This window comes from Arachis hypogaea, chromosome 3, assembly GCF_003086295.3.
Source record: "Arachis hypogaea cultivar Tifrunner chromosome 3, arahy.Tifrunner.gnm2.J5K5, whole genome shotgun sequence".
NCBI lineage: Eukaryota > Viridiplantae > Streptophyta > Magnoliopsida > Fabales > Fabaceae > Arachis > Arachis hypogaea.
Window position 1 is genome coordinate 21,189,026 of NC_092038.1, and position 21,373 is coordinate 21,210,398.

The following is a 21,373-nucleotide window of genomic DNA, read 5'->3' on the forward strand; positions in this document are numbered from 1 at the left end:
GTATTTGTGATTTTCTCTCTCCTTTTTAAGTTTTAACAAATACTCGCCCCTACTATCCCAAACTTCGTTTTTGCGGAAAAGCAAAGTAACGTTTTCTAAATCCTTTTCCCTACACACACATTCTCTCTCTCTTTCTCTTCCGAATCCCTTTGTCTCGTCTCAGTGTCAAGTCTTCGCTCCCTTTCTGCATCTTCAAGCTCCAGATATGGCGTCTGGATCCTCAGGTCGCGGTAACTCGGGTTCCAAGGGTTTTGATTTCGGTTCCGATGATATCCTCTGCTCCTACGAAGACTTCGGTAACAGGGATTCCAATTCTTCCAATGGCAATCATTCCGATCCAGTTATCAACGCCAATTCAACTAAGGTATATATACTCATGTGACCTATCTTGCCTTTCAAGCGTTGACTTGAAGGTTTTTAGCTTCTATGGGAATTATCCGAACATGGGTATTTAACTTATTAATTATGAATGAAAAGTGGTTAGGGTTTATGAAAGTTATCAATTTTAGAAAAATATGCAAGAATTTTGTTGATTGAGTAAAAGTGGTTTGTTCTTGGTTTGTTTTGTGGTTCTCCATCATCGATCTTCGTTTTAGTTTAAATTTGATTCTTCGTGTCTTAAGCTATTTGCAACTTGAAACCGAAGGAAAAATTGGACTAGATTTTTGACGTTGATAGCATAATTTTTTTTTAGGATGAATGAATGTGAAGGTTTTTTTGTCAAACAGAAACAGGATTTTCTTCTTATGTGTGAGATGTTGATGACCTAAAGGTCTTATTTATTTGGGTGGCTTTTGGGTTTGTGGACTATGATGCATTCTGCCAGAATGCATGAACTGGTTATTGGATAACAAGACAAAGAAAGAAGAAGACAAATAATGCCGTTTGATAGTATGCATTTGTATCCTGGGTTTTTGTGTGTTTTGAAACCTTGTGATTTCAATTCTCTTAAAAACTAGAACTCCATTACATGCTTTAGTATTAAAGAGTAATGCAGGTTTCAATTCTATGAGAATCTAACTCTCATGTTACCTAAATTAAATCTGACCAAAAGTGATTTGATTTCTAATTAGTTATCTGATCAGTAATCATTCACCACAACACCACCTTCATCCACTGTGCCTCACCACTTCCATCATCATCATCAACAACAACAACCATGCCTGTTGGAGGTTTTTCTCTTTATAGATTTTGATTAGATAGGCACAACACTTAAGGTAGGCGACAGTTTTTGTGGGTGAAGAAGAAGGAAGAAAAGGTAAGGTTGGTGGTGGTGCATGTGGGCGTGGAGCTGGATGGTGGTAGTTGAAGGAGGTGTTGGTGGCAGAGGAACCATCTTCAAAGGTTAGGGATTGAGGAGCTGAGGGTGGACTTTGAAGAGAAGTTGGTGTTGATAGTATTAAGGGCAAAATAGTTATTTTATAACATATTGCAAACAATCTAATTCAATTCCATTTTTTTTGTTTCAAATCAAAGAATTCTCCCCGAAATTGAGTATAATTCAATTCTCTCAAGAATTATATTCTACTCTATCTCATCCAAAGTTTCCAAACATATTTTATTTCAATTCTATTCTACTCAGGTCTTGTGATTTATTTTTATTCATCTGCAAGAGTATTTGGTGAATTTTGAATAGAAAAAATAAGTTTTGATGCATGATGAATGTGGTCAAACGGGTTTACAGTTGGCAGTTAGGAGAATAGAGGAGTATTTTCCAGGTGTTGTAGTATAAATGTGTTGAGGAGTCAAATTCTACAATATATTGATTTTAACTTTTGATCTGTCAGTTACATTGAGGTACTTAACTCATGATGACTGGCTGTATGTTTGATTTGTTATTGATCAATCATCACGATTATCAGAAAATGCAAGCTGTTATTAACTTAACTCGAGCTTCATGTTGTATGCATGTATACATATTATTATAATGATTATGGATCACCTGTACCTTCTATTCCTATATAGTGAAACATTGTATCTCTGATCCAGAAATGTCCACTTTGTTGGCAGGATTTTCACAAATCAAGGATGACGAGAGCATCAATGTTTCCTACTACTGCCTACAATCCGCCTGAAGATTCTCTAAGCCAAGATGTGATTGCAACTGTGGAGAAGAGCATGAAAAAATATGCTGACAACCTCATGCGATTTCTTGAGGGAATTAGTTCAAGGTTATCCCAATTGGAATTATATTGCTACAATCTTGACAAATCTATTGGAGAAATGAGATCTGATTTAAATCGTGACCATGGGGAGCAAGATTTAAAGCTCAAGGCACTTGAAAAACATCTTCAAGAGGTATGCTGCTTTCATATATATTCTTAGGTTTAACTTCATTTCATATATTACCTAGTACCCATACAGCACTACCCCACATCTGATGGATGAATACTTTGGATCTTGTGTTAATGAAATCCTGAAGTAGTTATACATCAACTGAAACAATTTTTTCCCCTTCCAGTTCAAATGCAGACATTCTTTCTCAATTGGGAAATCCAACCATATTCCTTTCTTGATTTGCAAACCTGTTCAACATAACAAGATAGCTATACTTTGTTTGTCTGGTCAATGAAGCACCATTCATCAATCACAAACTGGACATTAATCTCTATTGCTAGATTAACAATTTGTTATTGCTTGAATATTCTGTGTATTCTTGATACTGTTCCAATCTACGCAAAAAATGACTTTCAGCTATGAGCAGTGCAGAGTAAATAAAGCATTTAACTCGCAATGTTCTGTATTAGCATGCTTTCATATATCTGTTCACTTTATTAATTGATTATATAGACTTTGAGAAACAAAGATTGTTATTGCATGTATTCATTTTCCTTACGTTGGTTATGTAGGTTCATAGATCTGTACAAATTTTAAGAGACAAGCAAGAGCTAGCTGACACTCAGAAAGAATTAGCCAAGCTTCAACTTGCTCAGAAGGAATCATCTTCCTCAAGCCACTCAGAGGAGAGATCATCGCCTTCTACAACAGATCCTAAAAAGATTGATAGTGCATCTGATGCACACAACCAGCAGTTAGCTCTTGCACTTCCTCATCAAATTCCCCCACAGCAGCCGCCGCCGCAACCGGCTGCACCCCATGCTCAAGCTCCAGTAGCAAATGCGTCCCAAGCCACCCAACAGCCTACTTATTACATGCAGCAACCTCCCACTCCATTGCCAAACCCTCCAGCTGCTCCCCAGCTCTCTCAGAATCAGTATTTACCATTGACAAATCAACAATACCAAACACCCCAACTTCAACAAGACATGTCGCGGGTGACTCCACAACCAACACCATCTCAGGTAGCCCCATCCCCAGCTGTGCAACAGTTCCCTCAGTATCAGCAGCCACAGCAACAACAGCAACAGCCGCAGCAGCCGCAGCCACCCCAGCAGCAGTGGGCTCAGCAGGTGCCATCTTCACAGCCTCCCTCAATGCCACCCCAGATAAGAACCCCCACATCCTACCCTTCCTATCTGCCAAGCCAACCAGCAAACCCAACTCCCCCCACTGAAACACTACCTAACAGCATGCCCATGCAGATGCCAGCATATTCTGGAGTTCCACAACCTGGTTCTAGCCGCGGCGATGCCATGCCTTATGGATACGGAGGAACTGCTGGCCGAACTGTTCCGCAGCAGCAACCTCCACCACAGCAGATGAAGGGCTCTTTCCCGGCACAACCAGGCGACATGTACGGTACTGCCAGCCCCCATCCAGCACTTCCTCCTCCAGCCAGTGCATACACGATGTATGAAGGCGAGGGAGGGAGGACACACCATCCACCCCAACCTCCTCCCCACTATGCTCAAGCTGGATACCCTCCATCAAGTGCTTCACTCCAGAATCCCGGCGGCCACAATCTCATGGGGAGGAATCCTAACCAGACACAGTTTATGCGCAACCACCCTTACAACGAGCTGATTGAGAAAATGGTGAGCATGGGATTCAGGGGTGATCATGTGGCAAGTGTGATCCAGAGGATGGAGGATAGTGGACAGCCAATTGACTTCAACTCTGTGCTTGACAGGTTGAATGTTCATGGCTCTGTGGGCCCCCAGAGAGGAGGATGGTCAGGGTGAAAATAACAACCTGTGTCTTGGGAATTTCAGCTTCTTGGAGCAGTGATTTTCCTAGGGATGTTATCTGTTTATACCTTCAAATCATTGCGTGTTTTATTATGCATGGAATAAAAGGTTTTTATCCGATCCTTTTTCTCTTGTAACGTGCACGGTTTATCGTCATCTTATGTTATGTAAATGTTTGATATGTGAGGATTATCTAGTATTTATGCAGAAAATCCTTCACTTGATATATTTCTTTTTTATTTTGAAGTAATATATAAAATTTCTTGTTATTGATCATGCGCCTTGTATATAGTCACTAATCCCTCTTAGATGGTTAGATTTGTTGCTTTATTTTCTTTTTGACTTAGAATGGTTACTTTTTGGGAAGGTAATAGTAGTTACTTTTTTCTTAAACTAGCTTATTACTATTAGTCTATTACGAGTGGTTTATCTCGCAGCTTACATGTTTAACAGGAGAATTCAATATTAAAATGATTCTTTGATTTGTTCCACCATTAAATAGAATATATTCGGTGGTCAACATTTTGTCTTTTATCTTCTTTCTAATAAAGTGTAATAAGCATTTTATATACATTAAAAAAAATAAACAGAAAAAATACATATAAAAGGGTATAGGGTGAATAAAAGTACAAATCAAATAATCGAAATTATAGAAGTACACACCAAATATGGTAATTAATGGACAAAACTACAAAAGTGATATGTCATTGCTAAGGCTCTATTTTGGTTAACTTTGTATGTGGCTGTTTACTTTAGTGTCGTAAGCTGGCATAGTTTGGATTGTATTTTACATTTAAAAAATAATATTTAGAAACAAAATACAAGTGAGCTTCTCTAATTTGAATGAACTTTAACTTTATTCTCTTAGTAAAATTGTGCAAAATCGAGTGATTGTAATACACCAAATGTGACTAGGTCGGGTGTGTTTGGTTTGTGCTTTTATTTTCGATTTTTATTTTCTATTTTCAGTATTTTTGTTTTTTGAATTTTGTGAAGAAAAAAATAAAAAATAAGAGATGAAAATAGAAAATAAAAAATAGAATTTTATTATTTTTACTTTTTTTTTAATTTAAAAAATAAAAAATACTAAAAATAAAAACAGAAAATGAAAACGCAAACCAAACATTCCCTTAATCTTTTTAGATTAGTTCAAAAGTCAAAAAATTAAATCAAACCAATCTAATTAATTTCAGTTTTGATTGGTTTTGTTGGTTTAAAAAAATCGAAGCAAACCAATTTAATTAAATTAGAGTCCCGCTAAGAAGACAATGAAGTATCTATACAATATATACAATGGAACTTTAATTTGGTCCATTTTAAAATAAAAATAAAAATAAACTATCATTTACCCTAATTGAAATTCTCAATTTCAAATATAAACCTGCCAGCATTAAAGAAGTCCTTGAGTTCTTGATGAAATATCTTGAATTGCTCCACAAATGCTTGATTATATTCTCTTGGGTTCTTTGTGATTTTAGCAAGCATAGCTTTTGTTGTAACCAAATCTTCGAGACCACCATTTCGGTGAAGCTTGTTTTGTATAGTGTACTTAATTTGTAACTGTCAAAAAAGAGCATGAAACAGGCAATCTATCATACATTCAACTAAAATGGGATTACATACTTGAAGTACTGTGAGAAAACAACCTTGAGGTCATATGGGATGTCATTTCAGTGAGCAATATCTCTAATTCGAGTCAGAGGAACAGATGCAGTGAATTCAGCCTTGAAAGATGGCAAACATGGATAAATTTTACGGATTTCAAGACTTCCTGTATATCAATGAAAAAGTTATGGTAAAGAAGCAAGGGCCAAATTCTATTAGACAGCAAGATACAATATGTAGCAAATAAAACCAAACATTATATTAATTGACAATTGAAAAACTTTCAGAACAATTATTTTGTGTTGAAATTGAGTTTCACTCTGTTTTATTGGTTATAGTGAAAGCAATTATTTAGTTAATCATTTAGTTATGCTTTTTTGAGGTTAAAGTTTTTTTCCATAGATTGTTGATTATCTTCTAAAACTTGGCGTTAACGAGTTCTTGTTACACACTAGTAATTGATATGTCTGAAAATTGAACTGTATTCCTGTTTTTCAGTGCACATCAGCTATCATACTGGTTACAAAATTGAAGATCAATGAAGAGAAAGAGGATCACAAGTACAATCTCTAGCAGCCAAAATGTTGGCGAAAAATTACAAGTAGAGAGTTCATGACAAATTTCCTTACCTTAGCCTTAAAGAGCTTAATATTGTCATCATGATGCAGCATTTTTTGAAGATTCTTCTTATGTTAACACACTTTTAAATATTGATAACTAACTGTTGACTTTCTAGTATTCCTCTAAATTATAAATTATATATCTCATATAAATGTTATGTAATAAAAATCATTTATTTTAATTTCAAATTAAGACTTTATTTATTTTTCGATTTAATATCAATGTTTACAAGAATTTTATTTTAATCTATAATTTCTAAACCATGAAATAAAAGAAACACTTAGAGTATGCGGATGCAAAAATCAGAAAATTAAGTCAAGGACAAATGGTATATCTAAAATAAACACTCACTTTAAAAAGAAAGGAACAATTCGCATAGACAGTAAAATGAACATTCACATTAGTTGATAAAAAATAACTAAACAAATTGATAAAAAAAAATAACTAAGCAATTGTCCAAAAATATCACTCTTGCATCATGTTTAAATGGCATAACTAAATCTAAATCTAATTCAACCCACATAATAAAAAAAACTTGCAGGCTATATGCAAACAAAATGCAGAAAATCAAGTAAAAGACAAATAATATACCCAAAATAACCATCTACTTTAAAATGGAAAGAACCATCTGCAATTATAATAAAATGAACATCCGACTTAGTTTAAATGGCTAATGAAAAATACAATTTAATATTTCTTTTACAAATCTAAATGTCACATAACTCTACTATAACTTAATCACTTATATCTAACTACAACAACTCCAAGCATATTTGAATTCAGTGAATGGTACACTAAATTCAATTCTACAATATGACTAAGTTTTGTCTCATCAGTCAGTACACCTGTCACTTCCACGACCTGCAATCAAACACAACCAAAAAAAATCAACCAAAGGAATTAAGTGACATATGATACTATGACATAAATATCAGCAATATAAACCACCAAGAAAATAACTAACTTAAACAGGATTAAGCATGTTAGTAAAATTTCAGTTTATAATAGGCACCATGCTCACTATTTTTTAACAAATACTTCTAATCAGATAAAATTATATTAAATTCAATCTAAATCACATAAACATCTAAATTAGAATAAAAATAACTATCAACCTACCTAGTCAAATGAACATCCGGCCTATATTAAAACTACTTTTAACAAATTTCAGTTTATAATAGGCACCATGCTTACAATATTTTTTAACAAATTCTTCTAATCAGACAAAATTATATTAAATTCAATCCAAATCAAATAAACATCCAAATTAGAATGAAAATAACTATTGACTTACTTAGTAAAATGAACATCCGGCCTAAAATCAGACAGTGTAACCTGCAATAATGGTGGAGAGTTAAGAGAAGAGGAAAAATAGCAAAAGCAGAATCCAAGAATTGTTAGTTGAAAAACAAAAACATGGGGTCATTACACAAGAAAATCAATTTCAAAACAACTTGCAACATGGTGAACATGTAAGATGAAAATCTCCAAAAAATCTTTGAAATACATGTAGCAGCTCACCTCACGTTGGGATTGCTGTATATCACCATGTAGAGCTCTTGCTCCAGGCAATAAGCCGGCAAGCTCAGAAGCAGACTCTTTTTTCTCAGTAAATATAATTGTTCGGCCTCCACTGAAACAAAATTATAAGTTAAATAAATGCTTCTAAGTATTCATAAAATGGTGTCGAAATAAGAAATGAATGACAAAAAAAATAGCCTACTGTAACAGTGTATAATGTCTGGGATAAGCTGGGCCCTGGCAGAAACGTTACATGGAAGAACAATATATCTAACATTGGTGCTAGTCTTCATTTTTGCATTTTCTACCAAATCTGCAATTTTTTTTATCTGGTTTCAGAAATTTTCCAAAAATCTGACAACAAAATAACATTTCATAAGGAAAAATATATTGTAAAAAAATGAATTAGAACATAGGATGATGACAAAACATACATACTTAACCCAGTCTGGCAAAGTAGCATTGAAAAGAAATGTATGAACTTTGCTAACATCTTGTACCTTGCCTGTGAAAATCAAGGACCATTGTTATACTGAAAAAAGAAGGAAGCTACAGAGTAAAAAATCAAACACTAGCACGGAACATCAGTGACTTCAAATAATTTATAAGTTATAAATTTTAAAAAAATGAAATTTAGTCAAAGAGGAAAAAACCAAACCAAATACCTAGAATTAGTTCCACATCTTCAACAAAACTCATTCTGAGCATTTCATTAGCCTCATCAAGGACACGGAACTTTAGCTGACTCGGGTCAATATTTTCTCTCTCTATATGATCCTATATAAAATCAACAATAACCATTAAATAGACTGAAACTTCTACTATCAACATTGGCAATAGGTATGAATCTTATTGTAAAAATGAAAAACCATTATATGAACCTAACAAATATTATAAAGGTAATACCTTCACGCGACCTGGAGTGCCAACAACAATATCAACACTCCTCCTAAGCTTACTCTCCTGAGTCTGGTATGGAGCCCCATCATATATAAACAGCAAGAACTCAATTCCATTGCACCACCATAAACTTCAAAATCAACATACACCTAATTAAAGAACATCTGAAATCTAGGTGTCAAACAAACATACACTATAGAGTAGAACGATAGCTTTATACTGACCTTTTGTAGTCCAAGAGAGGGACGAAGAGAAGCGTCGCGATCAGGCAGTGGGAACGGTGGCGTTGAATTCGTTGACGGAAGACCACAGGCAGCGCAAAGAAGACGCGGCATTCAAAGATGAGTATGGTGTGACACAAGTCCACACGGGCATGCGGATGTCCGGTGGCCAGGCGACGGGGAGCTCCTAGTCGACGACTGGCGCTCGACGGTAGCACGAGGGAGGCGCGCAGGACGATGGCAACAGCGAACACCAAACGTGAAGGAAACACTCCACTCGTGCGGGAGGACCGGTTGGGTAGCGCTGACTGCTCAGGTTGCAGCGGACTTCATAGAGGTTGGTACTCCAGCGCCGGCGGTGGGGCTCTCTTCGGTGACTGCTCAGTCAAATTGGGGGAGGAGTTTCTACTAAGTCAAAAAGAGAAGGGGATTAGACGAAGGAGGTAACAACAACCGGAGAATCCTAATTTCAAATTTCAAATTAAAAAGAATATAAAAATTAAATAATTATCCATAATTTAATTTTAATTATAAATAAATTTTATTATATGCATTGTATAATAAAAATATTGTCTCCTCATACTTTTTTTTAATTAAATTTAGTACGATTCAATGGAATAATTTTTTCTATCAAATTTGAACCAATTCACGCCACTACTCAAGGGGCGGAAATAGAGTAAAATTTGAAGAGGAATTAAAGTTTAATTTTTTAAAATAAAAAAATACTAAACCAAAATTTATATAATTTATAAAAAAAATTGAAATTTAGAGAGGTCATTGCTTTCTTGGCATTAGGGATGTACAGATTCGGTCCGGTCCAAAGGTCCGGTTTAGTCCCAAACATTTTAGGGACTAATTTGGTGTGATTTTATTGGATTTAGGATCGGGTAAGGGTCTCAAAAATAGACCCTGTCATTATTTCGGGTCGGATTCGGGTCATAGCTCGGGTCACCCGAAGTCGGCCCGGTGGTCCGGTCATCATACACAATTAATATTTTGTGTTATTAGTGATGGATCGTGACTATTCTTATGTGAAATTTAAGTATTGTAAACCTTAATATTTTGTGTTATTAGTCATTATAAGACTATAAGTTAATGTTTTATGTTTAGAATGCATAAGACTTTAGACTAATGCATAATATTGTGTTATTTGTATTGATTTAAATATTTGGTATTATTAGACAATATTAGTATTGGTTGTGGTTATGCTTTAATTTTAAAGAAGGGTTGATTTTTGTTATATTTTTCTAAGTGAATTTTATCATGTTAAATAATGGTTGGAGTCTTGGAAATTTAGATATTTTTACATGCTATCTTACAAGAAGGTATTAATGTAATGTAATGTTAACGGCCCGATTTTCACCCGATATAATTGTGACTCGAAAGTGTATTAGTTTCATCGGATTTAAGGTCGGGTTCGAATCTAATAAATAGACCCGGTGTATATTTCGAGTCGGGTCTGGATCTCATCAAACCCGACTTCACCCGGTCCATGTACACCGCTGCTTGACATATAAGAGGCTCTCACCCCTGCTAATACCCTAGCCAATACTACGCCTTCATATTATCTTTGAAATCGCTTGATCCATTCCTGTTGCACATATATCTCTTTTTTATTTGAAGTCCACCTATATTTCTTAAATCACTCGATATTATCATTAATTTGCATTCATATGGAAATCAAAAAGTAAAAATGTTTAATAACAAAAAAATTAACAAAAGATAACTAAAATTTGTCTTATTTATTCATTAATTATTGAATAAGTTGTGATTTTTTTTCTTTCTAATATTATCAATTAAAAAGTGGATCTTGAAATATCACCACTCACAACCGATAGTTTTTTATTTAATATTTAAATGAGAAAAAGACAAATTGATTCTTGATTTTTTGATACGTTTAAATTTTTGAAAATTTAAAAATACATTTAAATTTCTGACTTCTTTAAAATTTGGCATATCGATTTCTTAGTCTAATTTTTGTCTAATTTTAAAAATTTTCACGTGTGCATCCGTATCAATTAGGTCAGTACAACGAGAATCACGTTTAATTTTTTCGTTGTGTTTGATATACCTAAGTGAACATGAGAAATCAATATATTCATCAATATATTCAAATTTTAAAAAAAATAAAAAATTTAAATGTATTTTTAAATTCTCAAAAATTTAAATATTTACAAATCATAAAAGATTAAACACCTATTTTTCTTTTTCTCTGTTTAAATTGAATGGTTGGCCTAAAACGAGGGTAAAGAGTAAAGACATTTACTATTAGAACCTTCCTTAATATGCACCCATCCCATTGATAATTTCTATGAACAAAGTCTAAACCTAACCCATTACGCAGCAGAAAGCAACAATAGAGAACATGTGCACGGCTAAGAAGAAAAAAAAGTCACACTTCTGCCCCCAACACCAATGCTATCTTTTCTTTTTCTTTTCTTTTCAAAGTTTTGATGAAGCTCCCAATGCCATTTGGACACTTTGTAATTTGGATCCCAATGTGGTTCGATGAATCATGTAGGCCGGTTATGATAATAATATAATATGATTATGATCGTATTTCATATTGCTTTGTTTCTGCACCTTTCAAAAGGCACGTTGCACCACCTTATGTCCCCTCCCTTTCATTTTCAAATAATGCTTAGTAAAAAAAAAAAAAAAGTAATTAACATTTTTAACCATTAAAATTTTGATTGTTGACAAAATTAATTATAAAAAAATTAAATTAACTTTATATTTATAAAAGATAAATTATATCTAATAAAAATATCTAATAATTAAATTTTATTAAAAATATATATTAAATATTAAAATTATTCTGGACTATCATCTTTAACAACTTGACTTTAATAAAAGAAAGAAAATATATTAAAAAATTAAAATTGTCAAGTTCTTTTTTTTTAGAAAATAAAAAGGAAATTTTTATTTTTCAAGAAATAAGAAACATTAACAACAATAACAATAAAGCATTATCCCACTAGGTGAGGTCGGCTACATGAATTAAACGACGTCATTGAGCTCTGTTATGTATCATGTCTACAGAGGGACCGTCTACATGTAGATCTCGTTTGACCACCTTATGGATAGTTTTCTTAAGTCTTCTTCTGCCTTTCACCATTTGTCCATCTTCTATCTCATCCACCCTCCTGATTGACTGGGTGTTCTGTCGGTCTTCTTCTCACATATCCAAACCACCTGAGACACGATTCTACCATCTTTTTCACAATGGGTGCTACTCCAACTCTCTCTCTTATATTTTCGTTCCTTATTTTATCCAATCGCGTATGACCACTCATCCATCTCAACATCTTCATCTCTGCCACACTTAGCTTATGTTCGTGCTCCCTTTTGGCCGCCCAACACTCCGTATTATAAATTATAGTCGGTCTTATAGCAGTGCGATAGAATTTACCTTTAAGTTTTAATGGCATTTTTTTGTCACATATAAAACCAGATGCACTCCGCCATTTTGACCAACCTGCTTGGATCCTATGATTTACATCTTGTTCAATCTCTCCATTATCTTGTATGATACACCCAAGATACTTAAAATTTTTAACTTTTCGTAGAATGTTTTTTCCAATTTTTACCTCTATATTAGGGTTTTTCCTTTTCATACCGAACTTACATTCCATATATTTCGTCTTGCTACGACTTATGCGCAGACCATACACTTCTAGAGCTTCTATTCATAACTCCAACTTCTTATTTAGGTCTTCCCTTGACTCTCCCATAAGGACGATATCGTCGGTGAAAAGCATGCACCATGGCACAGGCTCTTGGACGTGCTCTATGAGTACTTCCAAAACTAATGTGAAAAGGTATGGACTTAAGGATGATTTCTGGTGTAATCCTATACCAATAAGAAATTATTCTATCATACCACATTGAGTCTTCACACTAGTTGTGGCCCCATCATACATGTCATTGATTGCACGAATATATGCGAACCTTACTCTCTTCTTTTCTAAAATCTTCCATAAGACCTTCCTTGACACCCTATCGTACGCTTTTTCCAAATCAATAAACACCATATGTAGATCCTTTTATTACTACGTTATCTCTCTATCATCCTTCTTAACAGGTATATCGCTTTGGTGGTGGATCTGCCTGGCATAAATCCAAATTGGTTCTCTGTTACTTGTGCCTCTTGTCTCAACCTCTGTTCTATCACCCTTTCCCATAACTTCATAGTATGGCTCATGAGCTTCATCCCTTTATAGTTTCTACAGCTTTGTATATCCTCTTTATTGTTATAGATAGGTACCAAGGTGCTCTTTCTCTACTCATCAGGCATCTTCTTTGACCTTAAAATCTCATTAAAAAGCTTGGTTAACCAATTGATGCCTTTTCCTCCAAGGCCCTTTCAAACATCAATCGGGATATTATCAGGTCCTACTGTCCTGCCATTTTTCATCTGCTTCAGAGCCTCTTTTACTTCGAAATCTCGAATCCTTCGATAGTAGTCAAAGTTTTGATCTTCTTTCGTTGTGCATAACCGACCAAGGCTCGAAAGAGTCTTATGTCTTTCATTAAATAACTCGTAGAAGTAGCTCTTCCACCTTTTATTAATATTTTCCTCTTGAGCCAGCACCTCTCCATCCTTATCCTTTATGCACTTAACTTGATGCAAATCTCTCGTTCTTCTTTCACGACTCTTTGCGATTCTATATATACCTTTTTCTCCTTCTTTTGTGCCCAAAGACTGGTAGAGACCTTCATATGCTCTTGTTCTTCCTTCACTTACAGCCACTTTTGTCTCTTTCTTAGCTGCCTTATATTTTTTCTAATTATCTGCATTGAGGCATAAAGACAACTCTTTAAAGCACTTCCTTTTTATCTTTATCTTTTCTTGTACACTCGCATTCTACTACCAAGACTCCTTGTCTCTTGGTCCTATCCCTTTAGATTCATCAAAACTTTCTTTTGCTATTCTTTTAATAACTTTTTCCATCTCCCTCCACATCTCTTCTGTGCTTCCATTCCCATCCACTTTGCCTCATCTCCTACCCGTCTTAGGAAGCTTCTTTGTTCCTCACCTTTCATCCGTCACCACCTCATCTTGGGTTCTTCTTATGATGTCTTTTCCTCAATCTTTGCTCAACGCGAAAATTCATGACGAGCATCCTATATTGTGTTGTTAAACTCTCTCCTGGAATAATTTTATAATTAATGCAAAATTTTTGGTCGACTCTCCTCAACAAGAAGAAGTCAATTTAAGAGCTTGTCATGCCACTCTTATAGGTTATAAGATGTTCATTTCTCTTTTTAAAACATGTATTTACGATGAAAAGGTCAAAAGTTGAGGAAAAGTCCAAAATAGTTTTACCCTCGGCATTGATCACCCCGAAACCATGATCTCCGTGAATACTTCCATACCAGTCACTTCTCTTTCAACATGGCCATTTAAAACTCCTCCTAAGAAAATATTATCTCCTGAGGGTATGCCTTGGACTAAACTCTCTAAATCCTCCTAAAACCTTATCTTGCGTTGTTCGTCCAAACCCACCTGCGGTGCACAGGCGCTAATCACATGAAAAGCACCTCCCTCCACCACAAGTTTAATAGATATAATCTAATCTTCCATCCTCTTGACATCCACTATGTCCTTCTTCCGCTGCTTATCTACAATAATACCAACCTCATTCCTATTCTTCAACTTTTCTTCCGAAAGTATCCAACTCCCTAGCTTTTGCACCAATCTATTTTGTTTCTTGTAGGCACATAGTGTTAATATTCCTCCTTGTCATGGTGTCCACTACCTCTATGAATTTTTCTGTTAGAGTGCCTATACTCCATGTCCCAAATCTCAACCTTCTGTCGCTCTGACCTTTACCTTTTACTTCGTGAACTAGCTTATTTTCCCTCGTTTGTTCACGAAAAAATGGGAACCCTTGCTCATTTAACACTACATTCGGGCATCGATGCAGTGGCTCTTGCTCATTTGACACTGTACTCGAGCCATACAGTGCGTTGCTTGACGATTAGATTTTTGATGGTTTAGAATTTCACTAATGAAATCTCGTTGTAAAGTATAGTTTCTAAACCAAGCAATAATCCTTTCATACAAAAATTTGTTTGTCACAAGTACAAACCCCTAAAATTAATAACCGAAGTATTTAAACCTCGGGTCGTTCTCCCTAGGATTTACAATAAAGTGTCTTGTTATTGGTTGTGAGTTATATTTGGGGTTTTTAAGATTTTAGACAAGAAATATAAATGGCAAAGAAAATAAACTAACAACTAGCAAAGCTCTTGGCAAGATATGAGAACTAGAAGTCCTATCCTAGTTATCCTCCTCAATTGTGATGGCAAATTGTCCATTGCTCCCACTTAGTCAACCTCTAACCATGGAGGAAAGTCAAGTGGATGAATCAATTTGATTCCTCAAGTCCTAATCAACTCCCAAAGGAAAGACTAGCTTTAAAGGCATTCAAATCAATTAGCAACTTCCAATTATCAATCAACAAAGGAATTAGATAACTCAAGAGTCACTAATTACTCTACCTAGGCCAAGAGGAACAAAACCTACACTAAAATCCAACCAAGCATTTCATCAAACACTTGGAAGGTACAAAAGAAAAGCAAAGCAAATTGACAACAAGAAGAGAATCTAACAACAATTATTGAAAGAAATTAACAACAACAATCAAAAGAAACACAATTATTATGAATTACCTTGAATTGAATTGAGAGAAAGTAGAAGGAACAATACTAGATCTACAACAAAATATAAGAACAACATAAAAGAGATTACACCAAAAGAGTAGGAGAAGAATGAATGTAACTACAAGGAATTGAGAAGATAGAAGTAGAAAAAGATGAATCTAAATCTAGATCTAAGAACTAAACCTAATCCTAATCCTAATTCTAGAGATAAGTGAGAGCTTCTCTCTCTAGAAACTAGTTCTAACTACTTCTAAAACTAAACTATGACTAATGGTAACTAACATATGGTAAAGTAAGTTCATTCCCCCTTCAATCCTTGGCTTAAATAGCATTAGAAATGAGTTGGATTGGGCCCACAAGGCTTGTAAATTCGCTAGCCACGAGTTTGCATGAAGTGATCACGTGCACCAACGGCGCGTACGCGTACTTTGCGCGTGCGCGCCACCATACATGTAGCAACTATGGCAAATCTTATATCGTTTCGAAGCCCCGGATGTTAGCTTTCTAACCCAACTGGAACCGCATCATTTGGACCTCTGTAGCTCAAGTTATGGTCGTTTAAGTGCGAAGAGGTCGGCTTGACAGCTTTCCGGTTCTTTCATTTCTTCATGAGTTCTCCAACTTTTCATGCTTTCTTTCTTCATTCCCTTGATCCAATCTTTGCCTCCTAAACCTTAAATCACTTAACAAACATATCAAGGCATCTAATGGAATCAAGGAGAATTAGATTTATCTATTTTAAGTCCTAAAAAGCATGTTTTCACTCTTAAGCACAATTAAAGGAGAATATACAAAATCATGCTATTTTATTGAATAAATGTGGGTGAAAGGTGATAAAATCCCCTAAAATCAATACAAGATAAACCCTAAAAATGGGGTTTGTCATTGCTTCCTGGCAACGACATAGCTTTAGCACAATAACATCTTTGATTCATGTCATGAAGATTCGACTAAATTTTTATGTTGGTTGTCGAAAACCTAACACAACTCTCCTCCTTTATCCGGATTTGGGACTGGCTATGTACCGCAAGTGTAACATAGACGGAGTTAAAAAACATTAACAAGCAGAAAAAAATCAATAATAACATAAAATTATAAAATATGACTTGAAAAAATCAAAATATTATAATAAAATAAAATAGATCTGTTGAAGAATACTGAAATAATAGCAGGTCATAACTATCTGCTTTAATCTTAAATCCACAAAAAAAAACACATACAAAGAGAAGATAAGAAACGGAAAAAATAAAAAGAAGAGGAAGAAGGAAAAGAATTGACAAAATGGGTCACCGCTGTCATAGCAAAGAAAAGAGAAAAAAGATGAGGGAAACGAAAGCAAAGAAAAAAATAAAGAGAAGGTGAAGAGAAGAGGGTGACGAATGAAAAAATCATGGCTATTATGACCGTCCAATGAAGTCTTTCTTTCTGTCATAGCAAAGAAGAGAGAGAAAGAGATAAGGGAAACAAAAGCAAAAGGAAAAATAAGGAGAAGGAGAAGAGGAGAGAGCATCAATAGAGAAAATCATGGTCCCTATGGCCATCTAACGAGATCTCTCTCGATGTGTATCAAAGCAAAGAAAAGAGAGAAAAAGACGAGGGGAATGAAAGCAAAGGAAAAAATAAAGAGAAGGGGGAGAAGAGGGTGACGGCAAAGAGAACCATGGCCGCCACGGGTCTTTCCACCCTTTGACTCCTTTTATTGATGCGAGAAATTTGCCACCAGTTTTTGACGAAGAAGAGACTTCTTCCTTCTGTCATAAAATTTTTGTGGTTTTTAATCATTTTATGAATGGCTGAAACAAAACATATGGTTTAAAATTAAAAACAATAATGAAACATCAGTGAATAAAGATTTTGTCTTATTACATGATATTTACTACTATTTTTTATTTTTGTTTAGAAAACTTTTGAATGTTAAACAATGAAAGTGGGAGAGATTGAAGGGTTGAATTGAGATAGGTTGAGTAATTAATAGGTTGAAAATGGTAATTTAAAAATTTTAAAAAAAATTAATGAAATTAATTTTAAATTTGACTATTAGATATTTTTGTCTAATAAAATTTATCTTTCATTGATATAGAGTTAGTTTAATTTTTTTATGGTTAATTTTGTTAGTGGTCAAATTATTTCAATATTCTTAACTCTTAAGATTTAATTGAAGATAATATTCATCACAGGCGTCAATTCCTATCATTTCTAAATATTTCAATAAACGAGATAATTAACAATTTTAAAATTTTTATACTCAAAATGAGAATTAAATCTTTGATATTTTATTAAAAGAAATTAAACTCCTACACAATATACTTATAATATTATATATTAACGTTTTATCTGTTTTATATATTCTGCTGGAATTAATATCTACATACAAGTTATTTAATCAAATAAGCTTAATCAAGTCATTACACTTACGCACACACATTCTTCTTCTTTTTCGTTATTTTTTTCTTTCATTATTGTCATCACCAACACCTCTTTCTCCTCCTCCTCTTTTTCCTCCTTTTTTTCTCATTGAAATTTTTTCTCCACCTTCCTTTTTCTCCTTCTCCTCCATCATCTTCATCATCATGATCATCATCGTTATAGTTATTGTTGTCTTCTTCTTATATGTATCAACGTTATCGTTATCGTCGTTATTGTTATCGTTATCGTAGAATTTTTGTCATATTGACGACGTTGCTTGATCCAAAATTAATTTGGATGTATTTTTGTTAATAATTGAGTTATTTTTGTGTGTTATTTTCAAACTGAGTTTGTGTGTCACAATCATTAGGTAATTTTTGTGCATTTCTGAGTTAATTGAGGTTTGTAGCAAAATTTTGGTGTGAAAACTAAGAAATTTATGTGTTATTGTTAAGAAATTTCAGTGTATTTTTATTCTGATAAGTTTTGCATAATTCAAAACTCTTCTTCTTTCTCCTCCTCATCTTTTGCTGCTTCTTCTTCTTTTTCATCGTCATCATTGTCTTTTTTTTCTAATTCATATTTTTCTTCTTGGTTTACTCTCTTAACAAGAATAAAAAAAGAAGAAACATATAATACTACAAAATTATTTAAAAGATGATGAACCAACATTCATTCAACTAAAAGAAAGAAAGAAATAAAGAACAAAAGAAGAAAAATACTGCATTAAAGAAAATATTTTTGTACATTTGTAGCAAAATTTCGATGTAAAAATTAAGAAATTTATGCGTTATTGTTAAGAAAATTTGGTGTATTTTTATTTTTTATTCTAATTTCAGAGTTAATAGAGGTGCATTTCGAAAACAAGATCAGACTAAAAGTGCACCTTATTTAGATCCAAAATGTACCGAAATTAAATCTAGAATGCACCAAAATTACTTAATGATAAATTGATAACCCTTAATGCATCGAAATTACTTAATGATAACCTTCTTAAAACCTTGTGTCACAATTAAAATTTTTCAGTGTCAAAATTAAGAATCTTCTGTGTAACGGTTAAAAAATTTCAGTGTTATTTCCTGATGAATTCTACATAACTCAAAACTCATCTTCCTCCTCCTTCTTCGTCATTATCATCTTCTTCTTATTTTACTCTCTTAATAAGAATAAAAAAATCAAACAAAGAAAAAAAAGAAACACATAATACTACAAAATTACTAGAAAGATGATGAACCTACATTCATTCAACTAAAAAAAAGAAAGAAAGAAGAAAAAATGCAAAATTAAAGAAAACATTTTGTGTATTTATAGCAAAATTTTAATATAAAAACTAAGATATTTATGTGTTATTGTTAAAAAATTTCGGGGTATTTATATCCTGATAAGTACTGCATAATTTAAAACTCTGCCTCTTCCTCCTTCTCATTATTTGTTGCTTCTTCTCTTTTTTTTCATCATCATCATCATCATCATCATCTTTGTTTTTTCCTTATTCATCTTTTTCTTCTTATTTTACCTTCTCAAATTTCTTCTTATTTTATTCTTTTAACAAGAATAAAAAAAACAAACAAAGAAGAAAAAGAAATACATAATGCTATAAAATTATTTGAAAGAAGATGAACCTATATTAATTTAATTAAAAGAAAGAAATAAGAAAAAATGTATTAATGAAAATAGTTTTGTGCATTTGTAGCAAAATTTCGATATAAAAATTAAGAAATTTATATGTTATTATTAAAAAATTTCAGTGTATTATTAAAAAATTTCAGTGTATTTTTATTCTGATAAGTTTTGCATAATTCAAAACTCTTTCTCTTTCTTCTCCTTATATTCTACTATTTTTCTTCTTTATTTTTTATTTTAATTTTTTATAATTTTTTAAAAAAATCAAACAATATATATATAATATTGTAAAATTAATAAAAAAATATAAAAAAATACAACAATAATAGTAATAATAAATAAAACAACGAAAATGATGAAACATACAAAAAGAAAGAAAAAACAAAAGAAAAAAAAGAGAAAAAAATGTAAGATACAAAAAAAATGAAAAAAAAATAATAATTTTATGTGCATATTGTATAAATAAAATTTGTTAAAATAGAATTAACTTGGTTAAACTTATTTATCAAAAAAAATTTGTATACATAACACGATGAATTCTGCCATACCCCCATATAGCATTAGTGTTATCATTATACTGTAGAATTAATGAATTTTCTTAGACTTAACCATTAGACCATCTCCAATAAGGAACTCATCCCAATCTCTATTTATTACCCACCTGTTATAAAAAGTAACTCCATATCATCAGCTTTTGCGTTATAAATAGTAAATAGAAACTCAAAGCATCTCTCTCTTCTCCATTAGAAAGAACTAACTTTAGTCTCTGTTGTGGTTCTACTTAATTAATTAATTAAAATACTTAAAAAAATTAATATAATTAAATTTTTTTAATAGTATTGTTTAAATTTATAAAATTAAAAAGAATTCACTATTAAAAGATATTAATATTAAATAAATTCATATATAACAATAATACACAATATATAATTCAGAATTATACTAATTTATAAAATTACTTAACAAAAAAAATATAATTAAGCTTTACAAGTATTGTAAAATTACTATATGTGTTTAATTAAATTCTAATTAATTATTAAAATTATTAATAAATTAATTATAATTTAATTATTTAATTAATTATTATTTAATATAATTATTTATTATAATTATTACTAACTTAGTTATTATTTAATTATTTAATATAATTATTTAATTATTTTAAATTTTATATAATTATTTATTTTTATAATAATTTGCCAAATGACAAGTTATTATTGGTTAATTTGAGTCCCTATTTAGAAGGACTCCCTCACCTTGAGACCTGTGCAGGAACTCGTTTCTTCTCCTCTCCAACTGACCCGTCCCTCTTTTATCAGAAACAGGGTCTCAAAATACTGCCCATTGGAATTACTCTTATAGCATCTCCAACGAGCTAAATTTTGGAGCCCTACTACTATTTTATCAGAGAGAAAAGAGAGTTAGAGCGTTGGAGTGGAACTCACTTGAGTTCCTTCACTCATTTCAAGACGAGGGAGTTCCTCTGAATGGGACTCCCATTAGCCAATCCACACTTGCCAAATGGCAAATTAGGTAAAAAATAAATAATTGTATAAATAATTAATTAAATAATTATATTATATAATTAAATAATAATTATAATGATTAATTATATTAAAAATTAATATTTTTATTTAATTAATAATTTATATTAATTGTTTAAGTAATAATTAATTAAGTAATTAAATTATAATTAATTTATTAATAATTATAATAATT

The 21,373-nt window shown here is 32.7% G+C and overlaps 1 protein-coding gene across 1 annotated transcript; it reads left to right on the top strand.

Moving 5' to 3' along the window:
• On the top strand, positions 1–4,364 carry LOC112789795 (uncharacterized). The gene is made up of 3 exons (XM_025831838.3): positions 1–364; positions 2,011–2,298; positions 2,850–4,364. Exons 1-3 carry the CDS (start codon positions 206–208, stop codon positions 4,080–4,082), a joined length of 1,680 nt encoding a protein of 559 aa, XP_025687623.1. The 5' UTR covers positions 1–205; the 3' UTR covers positions 4,083–4,364.
• Positions 4,365–21,373: the final 17,009 nt, after the last annotated feature.

What these genes read in the sequence shown, in the direction of transcription:
- LOC112789795 (XM_025831838.3), top strand. Translation starts at nt 206, where the DNA reads ATGGCGTCTGGATCCTCAGGTCGCGGTAACTCGGGTTCCAAGGGTTTT. An exon ending in TCAACGCCAATTCAACTAAG is followed by an intron (nt 365 to 2,010) that starts GTATATATACTC and finishes CTTTGTTGGCAG; the next exon opens with GATTTTCACAAATCAAGGAT. An exon ending in TTGAAAAACATCTTCAAGAG is followed by an intron (nt 2,299 to 2,849) that starts GTATGCTGCTTT and finishes TTGGTTATGTAG; the next exon opens with GTTCATAGATCTGTACAAAT.